This window comes from Artibeus jamaicensis, unplaced genomic scaffold (assembly GCF_021234435.1).
Source record: "Artibeus jamaicensis isolate MK-2021 breed Jamaican fruit bat unplaced genomic scaffold, CSHL_Jam_final contig_923, whole genome shotgun sequence".
NCBI lineage: Eukaryota > Metazoa > Chordata > Mammalia > Chiroptera > Phyllostomidae > Artibeus > Artibeus jamaicensis.
In genome coordinates, this window is record NW_026522014.1 from 14570795 (window position 1) to 14583278 (window position 12484).

Genomic DNA, 12484 nt, shown 5'->3' on the forward strand with positions numbered 1-12484 from the left:
TAAACTGCCTAGCATGTTAAACTTGTAGTTTCTCATGTTTCATTCTAGGAAAAAACAAAATAAAGTGTATAATCCCGGTTGACTTTGTTTTTCTAAACATTATTTTTATTTTTTAGAGATATTTATTTATTTATTCTTAGATAGATGGGAAGTGAGGGAGAAGGAGAGTGAGAGAAACATCCATCAGTTGCCTCTCACATTTCCCCAACTGGGGACCTGGCCTGCAAGCCAGCCATGTGCCCTGAATGGGAATTAAACTGATGACCCCTCATTTCACAGACGGTCGCTCAGTCCACTGAGCCACACCAGCCAGAGCTAATCCCCGTATTTTATATCGATGATATGAAACTATGTACGATTATAGTATCACCTACAAAAATGCTGTATGTAATATAATCATCATATTTCTCTGCAGGGAGTACTGATGATGTCGAGTATGTGAGGTGAGCTCTTTTGAGAGAGGAAAACAGAATCTAAAAGTTAGATTTGGGGCAGAGTGGCAGGCGGAATGGGAGGGCATGGTGCAGAAGATGGTGAGCATTATGTGCTTGACATTTGTATGTGAAAACATGAACAGAAGTGTCACGTTATCAAACATATCACGTACATTTATGTAATTCGCATGTATCCATTCAGCTGACATGTCTGGACCGCTCATGGTGTGCTAGGCAGTGTGGAACAGGCTCGTAGATTAATGACATTTCCTAATCTTGACTTGCTGAGGTCCGGTTTGGGGAACAGTATGCAACCAATTTATTAACCTATCCAGTGATTCGTGTTACAATAGAATTAGGTCTTCTTGTTCACAAGTGCTCGTGTCCAGGGAGCTTCGCTGAAGAGGTAATATGTGGGCAGAATTTTCAAGGATGAAGTGGACTTACTGCTTTTTTGCTCTTGAAAAGATGACGAGCCAACCAGAACTTGTGAATCCCCTTCCCTGAATTTACCAAATGCAAGATTTTTCTGTGAGATAAAAGGAAAACACAATCTAAGAAATATGTCGTCTATAAATGCTATACTTCAAATAAAGGGAAGCAAGGAGTTAAAATAAAAGAAAAATATCAACCTGGCAAGTGTGAACTAAAAGAAAATCTGTTATACTAATGATGAGGTTAAGAACATTTTAAGGGACAAAGAAAGATAGTGTAGTCTGTTAAAATGAAAAGGCACTTTCCAGATAGAAAACAATGGAAGAACATTCCGGACAAGACGAACAGCATATGCAAAGGGAGGGAAGAAGCATAGGTTTGTTTGGATAATACCAAGACATTGTCTGTAGTGTGAAGTTTAGAAAAGAAGGTAAAGGATTAACTTCTTAAGTCAGGTTGTCCTGAGAACCTGAATGGCTTGAGGGATCACTATTTCCTGTTCTTGTCACTGAAACAGGGAGGAGTCCACACCCACAGAATCTCTGCTGCACTTAGTTATATGGCCAGTTGCAAGTTTTTGTACTTTCGTTATACACCATCACTATAAATATTTTGATCAGTCAAAAATAAGTATGTGTTGGGTTTTGTTATTTCTTAAATTTGGTAGCTGGCACCCAACTAGATGGAATTGTGAAGTCAGAATTTAATTGCAACATTTAGAAATGTTGCTATTTTCAGAGGCAGGCGTTCTGGCATTCTCTGGATTTAACTCGGTGATTGAAATGGTTTGGTATGGTAAATATCAACTTGACCTTTATGCTGAGAAATGATGCAAAACACTCTGGGTTGGTTTATTTGTATGCCATGATTTATGTTAGCATGCAGAAATTACTCTTATCGCACAACTCAGATGTAGAATTCATCCAGATGCTACATACAACTATTAATTTTGTTAATCAGAATCCCACTTATTTCCAAAAATGATAAATATTTAAGGTGCAGCTACTTTGTAGAATAATATAAAATTAAACATCTGAGTCCTACCAAATGGCTAAGATCAGAACACTAATTTTACTTACCTGGAATTCTCTCAGAATTTTTATTTTCATAGCCCTGAAGCCAAAAATGGTATTTTGTCTTGAAACTAAAATTTTTGTTAAGGCTCTTTGGCTTCATAAATATTATATACATTCAAAGTTCAGTAAACATAGGCTGAGTAGTCAATGTTGGTTTGTATTTCAAGATCAGTGCAGTGTAAGAGAGAAACAGTGCTTCTTTATCAGTGTGAACCATTACAAAGATTTCTTTTTTATATGCAATGATATTTACATTATGGTCTATTAGTGCATATGCTAATGTGGAATAGATTTCCCATGGGAACTATTAGTTTTAGAGTCACCAAAGGAACAGTTAGGTGTCATTGGGCCCTGTCCAAAATGTCCATGGAGATATCTGGTCCAACCCCAAAGGTCCTTGATCCTTGGTCCTGTCTAAAATGCCCATTGAGACATCTTGTTCATGCCAAAATGTCCTTGACATTCAATCTTGCCCAAAACTTCTATGAGTGCCTTTGTTCACACCCTGTGGTCCCTGATGCCTGGTCCTAGCTAACATGTCTATACTTAGAAAATGTCTCTAGAGACAAATAGACCCTAACATTTATTTATACTGCTGGTTTACAGTATTAATGCATAAAGTATCCCATCATGTTTTCTTGGCCCAATAATGACCTTGTGGCTGTATTGCCAATGATAACCCTTCTTGCCTCCATAGCCTAGCTGGTAATGGCATGTGGGGTTAGGTAGGTGGGTCCAGGTTGAATTGTATAGACATTAACTGTGCCTCCACAAAAGGTCCATTGCAGATGGATTTACTTAGCTTTTTTAAATTGTGATTTAGTATTGATTTGAAGATAATTACTGAGATTTTAATAATATACTAAAATGAAAACCAATGAAGTATTAGATGTTGAGTATCATATTAGTGACTTGCTGTAGATTATTAGTCTCTTAATAGGATCCTCTGGAGAAGGAATCACGTATTTATTGCACAAATATTTAGTGACATACCATGTGCATGACATTACACTAAGCTCTGGTGATGGAGGAAGTAAATTTTTAAAAAATTTTTAAACAAAGTATCTATAACTAAAGATAAGGAATTCAATGTTTAATTGATCACATAATCTTCTTTAGAATTTATGTAGTTCCTTGGAAAAATAGGCAGTTAGCAGTTTCAAGTATTTTAACACTTATGGATTACGGGCCCAAAGATGTTTTATTAGTAGTAGTTATAGTAATCATAGCTACCATTTATAGAATGCTTATTTGAAGGTATGATATGCTACTCTATAATCTTAACAAACCTGCAAATTTATATTTCGAATCTATGGTTGTAAATTAAAATTCAAGGAATACTGATATAAAATCTAGAGTTAGAAAATTTCTTTATCAAACTATATAGTAATTTCTTTGTATATCTCGTAAAACTAAAAAATTCATGAAAGTAGAGGCTGGGATAGTCTTGTGCGTGTGCGTATACATATGTGTATATGTACACACATAAGTGTATGTGTATATACACACATATGCGTATGTGTATATATGCATATGTATATATATGCATATGTATATATACATATGTATGTATGTGTATGTGTGTGTGTGTGTGTGTGTGTGTGTGTGTATATATATATATATTCAGGGCTTGCCCTGTGGTTGTGAAATGTAAATGTTCACTGTATGAATGATTGACTTTCAGAGAAAAAACAAACTTCCCTGGATTCTATTGAAAGGACATTATGTATTGTGTCCCTCTACTTATGGGACTGCACATGATCATGTCTCTTTCTCCCCGCCGGGCTGGCTGCTCTGAGATTTGTGTAAAGGGGTTAGTGTGCAACCAGAAAATGAAAAGATAGAACCTAAAACAAAGTGGCTTTAGTGGAGAAAGTGGGTGCATACATGCCTGTCACCTTAAGTGTGTGAGGCTGGGCTCATCTGCAGACAAGAGAGAATCGTTTTCTGGGCGATGCTCCATGTTCTTTTCATACCTTGAATATTAAGAGTCTTCTTCAGTCTCTTAGCTAAATTTAATTATTTTCATTTTGAAATATTGTTCTCTAATTATCCTGGCTAATTTGAAATTGGATCATAAAAAGATACTTTATCCATGTATATTTTTAGCCATCAAATCATTGCTTTGGAAAGGATAATTTATTTATTGTTTTTAAATTTTATTGTGCATCAGAATCACTGGGAGGGCTTTCACAATAAAATAGCAGAAATTTTAAATTAGTAATTCGGAGGTAGGGCCCCACGAATTGCATTTCCAAGAAATTCCCATGTGATCTTGATGCTTTTTAACCCCCCCAAATAGAATAAATCATAGATTAACACATACCATTCATAGGGAAGAAATATTTTCAGTCAAAGCAAGGCCAACAAATACAGAGTTTCAGTTGATGTTTTTGTTTTTATGTAAAATGGTCTCATATAAAACACGTGTGGATGTGTTTCCTCAAACCCTTTACCTGTTCTTTGGTCCAGGAGACATTTCCTTATCTGAAGACCATTTTCTAACCAAGTGGGTTGTTTTCATGAGAGGGATCACTTGTACACTAAATATTTACTATTTAATAGGAATTGGTGATGTTCCTTCAGGAGGTAGAAAATTCAGGTACATAAGCTATTTAGTTCAAAATCAAAATTAGTGCACTGTACTTTTCCTCTGCCTTCTTATCCTTGGGAATCTGTAAGAACCAAGTCTGTTGCCTACAGGCAAATGTATGTATTTTACTTCTGTGAGTGTAGTCTGAGAACGGTGAGGATGGGAGAAGAAACGACATGAATGAGAGCGGATGGAGGCGTTCCAGTTTTGGGTGAATAACTTGGAGCTTTCCTGTAAAGCACAATTCAGCATTTTAGGCAAACGAATTTTACATCTGACAGCATCTAGATTCTAAAATAACAAGGTTTGGTACTGTGAGAAAAGCCTATACCTGATTAGGGATGAACGGAGGGGTATCACTGTAGTGAAATAAATGAAGTTACGCAACCTTCTTTCCAGTAAAGTCTTCAGCTGTCAACTTAGACTGATTTGAGAAAAGGTTATTGTGAGCTAGGAATCTGAGGATGTTTCTGCAAATGTTTTGGTACCATACGGATATTTTATACATTTTCTTGTTTTTGCCTATATACCTGCATAAGAAGAATTCAAATGATCATAGTCACTCTTAAATGACATTTCGGGTTTGTTCCCATTTGCATTTTCTATTAAACTGGGAACCCGTTTCCTTTCTTTTTTTTTGTACTTCATATTTAAGAAATGTAAACTATAATATCAGATCAATTTCCAAAATATTTATTAAATGGAATTAAAATGTATTGTATTGAGATATTCAACACTGTCAATCTGTTTTAGCCTGACATTTGTATTAGCTTTCATGGTTCTTATAATATAAAATTTAATATCTTTTCTGAAGTGAGTAAATTGCTTTTGTAAATGCCTATAAGAAAACCTAGTCACATTTCTTTACTGATATTTTTGAGATGATACAAAAAAAATTAACTCAAAATTCCAAAGACTTATTGCATAGTGAAACTATGGTAACCGGTATACTTGGTAGAGGTTTTAATGAGGCTTATTTTTCCTTTCAAAAACAAGTAGTATCTATTTTATGATAATTGTCCAAAGTCTTTTCACTCTAGGTTTTCATTATCAGGTGTTGAAATACAAGACTGCTGATAGGGAAAAATGATGAAATAATGCGGGGATGAAATGTAAATAAACCTCCAGTTAAATAACTTGGTCAAAATGAAGAAGGCACATTATTTGTACTATTTTCTGTGGAATGCCCTTTCCCAGAACCCCTGAGAAATAGGATAGTTACTAAGGCATTCTTTTGGAGTTTTACTTTACTTTTTTATGATTATAAAAGCTTGGAGACTTTTGTAGTTCGAGGGGTACAATTTAAACTTAAAATGACAAAAGGTATATGAGTATATTATAGCAATACTGGGATTTTTGTTGTCCGTCAGATGTTTATCACTAGTTTTGCCTATTCTGTTCAAGTCATTCTGAAACAATTAGACACTGGATCCATTTTTCATCAGTAGCTAATATTAAAAGTTATTCCAAACATCTCAGATAATTCTATGCATCATTTTGGTTAGAGACAAGATGGCAGACTAGAGGCCATGAACACCTGACCTCCTTAGAGAGGATCTGTTAGACACCACACAAGACTCTTTAGGCATAAAACCACCCATGAGTACATTTACAAACTTCAGTGAGTCTTTTCACTTTCCTCATGTGTAAAATGGGGAACTTGTTAGTGTTAGATGAATGGTTTTCAATTAATTTTTTTACATAAGAGAGGTCTTTTTCAGAAGAAATCTTAGGTACCCACATGTAGGCAGGTAACAGTGAGACTACCCTGCTCAGGGGGAAAAACCATTTCTGGGTGAAGAACAGTGTGAGTTGGCTCCCAAGTACTTTCTTTAGCCTCTTGGGGGACAGAGAGCTTGAACACCATTGTAGGCAATCTCTGAATTTCTGCCTAGGTCTAAAATGCTATGATTGGTTACATCATCTCAGAGGTAAATTGCCAGATTCACCGTATGTCCATCCCTACTCATCTCTTAACCGAGTGAAAGTTACTTGTAATACCAGATGGAATTAAAAGGTTTTTTTCCCACTGACAGGAACATAAGATTTTCTTGTTTAACTTAAGTAAATGCAGTTTGGAATAACTTCTTTTTATAAATCCTTTAATTTATCTGCCCAAATATAATTGTGCAAGAAGTAGGAGTTAATCTGTGAAGAAGGAAAATTCAGTGCCATTTTCTTCAGCAGTGGGTTATATCTCCCTAATGACTTAACAGGTTTCCTCCTTTCCACCAAACTCTTGTCCTCTTCTCTTTACTCTGCCCCCCAACTCTGTCCTTGATGAAGATCCCTCCTCCACCTGATTGTTCTGGGGACCTCGAAACATTCTGCTTTTTCTTCTCCCATCTTCATTGCTACTAATGCCCTAAGAATTACATTTTGTTGCTGATTTCGTTTAGAACAAGGAGGAGAGCTCTATCACTTTCTTGTTTGCCCTGGAGTGGCTGGATGCTAGCAGTCCAATTCGTGATGCAGAATTATTTCTCATGTGGAAATGATGTTCTAAGTGTACACCAGAGACTATAGAATTCTTAGTACTGTATACTGTAGTTCATTTACTTTATAGGTGAATTCCCCAACATGTGTTGGTCAACTATTATAAAGGCTATTTCTTTTAGAAAAGTGAGGTCTGTATTTCAAGCAACCAAAGCAGAGATGAATGCAGAACGTTCATAGTTAGGGACTCAGCATGTTTATTGATTGATTCACAGGTGCATATGTTCACTAGTTCTACATCCATCCACAAGAAAGCACCCTCACTTTCTTTTCCTTTTGCAGGTAAATTGAATTTAGCCCGAGAGGCTGAAATAGAGGGAACATTTCAGATCTAAGCTGTGCTTTAAAATTTAAAGATCATAAAGGCAGGATGCAATAAAATTGATAGTGGTTGCCACCACCATATCTGAATTTGTGAAATGGACAATTGCCTTACATAAATAGCAAGTAGAAAAAAAAATATCGAGCCAGTCCTTTATAAACATTTGATTCTGGAGTGCGCTTGTTTTCCGAAACTACCTCTATTAAATCTCCTGTCAGTCTTGAAACTAGAAGGCAGAAAAGCTTCTAGTGCTACAGCCAAGTGCCGTGTAGCCAAAGAAACAGGCAGCAAAAATAGAACACCAGGATTGCTGTGCGTGGGCGAGGCAGAAACCACATTATGAGCAAAAGCTTCCAGTATTATTTTAGAACCAATACAGAGCTCTGCACTTCTCTCCTTTCCCTTCCAAAAACACATAGTACAAAAATAAAATGAAGTGAAATGTATGTGCATTTGCCCTCTTAGAATTATGTTTCTTAATTTTTTTTTTACCTTCCTTTCTTTGGATACGAATCACCAGTGTGGAAACAGTGTGTAAAGCAAGCTTAGAGAGAGGAAGGAGTTAATTGCTTCTAAGGCCCTGCAATAGAGAATTATGGTTTGAAAGATAGAGGCTGGACAGCTGGGTTTGCTGGGGTATTTTTAAATGCATTAATGCAGGCTCCAATCACTCGGCCAGGCTTGACCTATTTTTGGCTCAGGCCGACCATTGTTCTATTTCTGTGCCTGTGGGCCATGCTGTTGTTGATTCATATGCAAATGGATTATCACTAGGTTTAGCCAACTTGAGCTGAGAGAGACCAGAGAGAGGGGAAGACATACACGCAAACAGATAGGAGGAGAAGGGCACCCGCTGCAGCCACTTGCAGGACTGACGGTTCTTGCAGGGAAACTCTAGCAGCCTGAAGAACTTTAAGCCAGGTTTAATTGTTTTTTTTTTCCTCATGGGGAGAGCTAATATTTTTCTACTTTTTCTGACAAAGCAATAACTGTGAAGCACATTCCAATTTCCCACCTGCTTTTAGTTTTCAGGGTAACCTAAACTCCAGAGAGTCATAGCATCCGCCCGATCATTTCTGCTTTGCACACAGGTTGGTAACCGGGGAAAAGTGTCCAGGTCTTTTGAAAAAGTGTGTGTCCATCTGAACAGAAAGGAGATCATTGTTGAAGTTGATCCTCTGCTGCTTCTGCTCAGGGGAGGAGGGAGGACCAGTGAGGGCAGCTCCTGGGGCCCCTGCACAGAGCAGAGATGAATGTTTCATGTAGCTGAGGGGAGAGTGATTGCAATATGCTGCAGACAATTTACGAGAGTGACTCGTGTTTTTCCTCAGATGGGGTGGCTGGACGAGAGCAGCTCTTGGCTCAGCAGAGAATGCACAGTATGATCAGCTCAGGTAAGATCCTCCTTCCTAACTGAGACATCGTACCCACCCGTGGAAGGGGGCTGGCTTGGGAAATGCAGCTAAGAAAAGCACTTCTTAAGGATTTGCTGCTTCTTGGTGTTCATGTTGCTATTTTCTTGGTGCGTCTGTAGGGTTTATCTTCGATCCCTTTCATTGCTGTTTCTGTGCATATTCAGTCTGTTGAGGGCCGGCTGCTTCTGAATGAAATCGCAAAGCTTCTGAGGAAGGATGGGACTGAGAGAAAGTCAAATGTAGTGGGGGGTGTTTTGCCTTATATGCAACTAGAAAAAGGGGATCAGTACTGATTGGAAGCATATTCTTGATGGGACTTTAAAAATCAGGTAAGTTCATATTGGGGCTTCAGCTTGCATTGCAGCCTCTCGGCTAGCCTGATGATTTTGTATTTACAGTGTGCATACAGAAGCGCATCTATTTATAGACCTACCTTCTGAATTGTGTTTGCTACGGAGTTGTGGAGGTAGTTTAAATGTGGCTTTTTTCCCCCATCAGCCCAAACTGAAACTATTTAGGATGAAATAGCATTATGATTAGTGGATGGTTATTTTAATTTTCTTCAAAGCCATGTGGGGCGTCTAGCATTGTCAGTCAGATGTGATGCTATTACACACTTTATAGAGGTGTTAGAGGCAGGTGCAATGTTTTAAAGAACAGCAGTCACAGATTCCAATTTCTAGTTTCTCTGTGTGTGTGTGTGTGCTGGTGCCTTTGAGAAGGTGTGCTGAGGAGAGATGAGGCTTGTCAGCTTTACTCGTTTCTGTCCAAAGGGGGGACTCTTCAGGCAGTATCACTTGTCACTGGTGCTGTCCACATTGATTTCCTGTAGCTTGTTCATAAAGCTTGGCATTTGTTTTGGTCCCCTTCTGAAGGCTTCGAGCTGCATTGACTTCAAGTTCTCCCTGAGATCTTCTAAGTTGCTCTGTGGGCTCCGTCATAACTGTAGATCACCACCTAGACTTCTGTGGGAAAAATGCACCATAGAGCGGTGTTTACTTGATGTGGAAGAAATATTCCACAGGTTGGCATGAAGTCTGTTTTGGTGTTGAACACCCCCCTCCTACGGTTCTATGTTTGAAGCAAGTTTTCTTTAAACCTCGGTTAGTCGTGATGCTTTTAAGATTCTTCCATTGACCCAGCCTTTTTCGTGGAATCAAATATCAATTTTGGACAATTGGGTAAGTTTACATTTAAGTGACAGGAATTATATTCATTACGAACGCCCGCTTATCTAGAGCAAATGTACCAGAATTTCAGTACAGTTTGTCATTTTCCTGCTTGTAAATTTGACAAGAGCTCGTGTAGAAGCGGTCACTTCACTGAGCATTGTATTTTTTAAATATGGACCAACTCTGTAAAAAGAACAATGTTAGATGTCTCTTGAGTATTACACTTCATCCTTTCAGGCCTCGCGTCTCTGCAACAAGTTCAATGTTTTCTTCACGGGGCAGAAACAAAACTGGGCCTTTCAAGTAGCCACTGGCTCCTGGCAGTGACTCTGGTCACAGGTGTTAACAAGCTTCCCTGTTTCTCAGTGTCTTTGATGTGTGTGCCTCGCTTTCCTCGGACTTCACTTGACCATGCCATCTTTCCAACATTTAATAATATCTATACAAAGCTGCGACGTGTTCAGGCAGGACAGTGCTTGAAACTGTCCACGCTGTTGTCAGTTCTACAGGAGGGCAACACTGAAACACTGATAATTGAATAAAAAGCCATGTAAATTGCTATTAACTCCCACATCTGTCTGGTGGAAAGAAAGAAACTCCAGTTTCTATTTATTTTTACCATTTGAGACATAAAAACATTTGCATCCTTGTTATCATGTAGTGTGAAGTTTAATTTTGTTTAATCTAACACGGCCTTAAAGTTAATTACCCCAGTCTTTATTGTATACTTCCCCCGAGAAACTGGCTCTCACACTTGGAGTCACCAGGAGGATTTTACAAAATACTGATGCCTGAGTTCTCGAGTTGCTGAGTTAATTGGTATGGGAAACAGCCTGGGTATCAGGGTGTTTAAAATCTTCCCAGCAGTCCCACTGTGAGCAAACCTTTGAGTGTGGCCGATGTGGGGGCGGGAGAGTAATGGCGATGCTGGTCACCCTTGTCAGTAGGGTTTGTCTTTTAAGTTAATTTCTGAGCTAAGGGTGTCTTACTCTTAGTTTAGTTACAAATCTTGTTCTAGTCCCTTTGGATCAGTGGCAGGAATATGACTGATGAGCTTAGAAATGGGTGGAGTCCTCGGATCTGAAAGAGAGAAAAGATCCTTGGTGACCGTGGGGTGGCGGAGAGAGCACTGTTCTAGGAGTCAGAAGCTCTGTTCTCAGAGCTCTGCTCTAGCCCATTGTGTGGCTGGTTTGCTCATCTGTAGCTCGAGAGATAATAGGGTCCTCCTACTTACCTGTTAGTATTCATGTGAGTTCACATGTAACATCATGTTATTAACATATGTACTCTCTATTATTATTGCTATTTCCAGCGAATGAACCCGAGCTCCTGGCCCTTCAGTGCCTTGCTCTAGCTGTCTGATGAAGACAGATGAGGTAGATTATTATGTCACATGGGGAATGATTTTTTTGTTTTGATAGTAAGTTTAGTTATCTGATAAATTAGCTGTTTTTTCTTGGTCAGATAAGAAGTAAATACTTCACTTGTGTAAATTGTGACCGTAAATCAGAGTAGCTAGTGTGCATACAGCAGTGTGTTCTGTGAAATGTCTCCTTATATTGTGATCAAAGGTAAGCAAGTTGGAGAATATATCACTGAACAGTGAAGCCTCAACTGCTGATTTCTTGAGATTGTTTGAAAAGCTTTCTTCTATTGTTAGCCATTGCTTTAGAGTTTCCATTTATTATTTTAGATATTTTGGGTACTGTGCATTACTACAGAAGATTTTTCTCCAGAGATGTTTATATGCTACTAAATTGTGTTTTACATAATTCCATTTATTCTCCTCAAATTGACCCACCCATACTAGACATTTTATGGAGAACTAGGTTCTTCAGTGTGGTCTGCTAATGTCTTTTTAGTGAGGGAAAAAACTATAATATTGAATCTTGGAATTCAGTATGAGTGACATGTTTTACCATATGAGTGTCCACTTTTGTGGCAAAAACAAGTGATAATGAGCGTAGGTACAGATGTCGACTCAGGCCCCAAAGTTGTGGCTACGGATTGGGGGTGCCGTTCGGTTGCTGGCCTGTTGCTTAACATGCTGGGCAGCAGAATTGACCAGAAAATACTGGAACCATTATTATGAGAGAGTGTGCTTGAGTCTGTTTGTACAGCACTAGAGTAAAATGCAATGACAATAAGGAAGACATTTTCACTATGGATTCTTTCTTTCATTCTTTGTTTGCTATTCATTTATTTACTTCTTTGTGTATTTTTCACTATGCATTCTTATCTTAGGATGTAAAAGAAAAGCATTTAAACCTAAATCCTGAATCTCTCTTATGGAGAATATATCTTCACCCTTCCAGAATCCTTCCCTCCCGCCCTCGGTGTGTATCGTCAAAGGCAAAGGGAGAGGGACATTTGGGGTCTAGGAGTCATGTATGTCCACTTGGGAAGCAGAATCTAGTTATGAAAATGTAAGTCTGTGACACTCTCCCGGCATGCCAAGAGTCGCTTCTGGTAGTCCCCATAATTACTGTTTTGCATTTCTCTAACTCAGGTTGTCTTCACTTATAAGGCTGTGATCAGTTT

At 38.4% G+C, this 12484-nt stretch overlaps 1 protein-coding gene across 6 annotated transcripts in view; it reads left to right on the top strand.

The window, feature by feature from the left end:
• The window catches only part of HDAC9 (histone deacetylase 9), an 841506-nt gene that overhangs the window by 358286 nt on the left and 470736 nt on the right, over window positions 1-12484 (top strand). For 4 of the 6 annotated variants that reach the window (XM_037163907.2, XM_053655072.1, XM_053655074.1 and 1 more), the window contains one exon: window positions 8688-8750. In XM_037163907.2, coding sequence (XP_037019802.2) covers window positions 8688-8750 — 63 coding nt within the window. Of the gene's footprint in view, window positions 1-8173; window positions 8278-8381; window positions 8448-8668; window positions 8751-12484 lie in introns of those variants that run through there. The other 2 variants (XM_053655071.1, XM_053655075.1) reach the window with 2 other exon arrangements.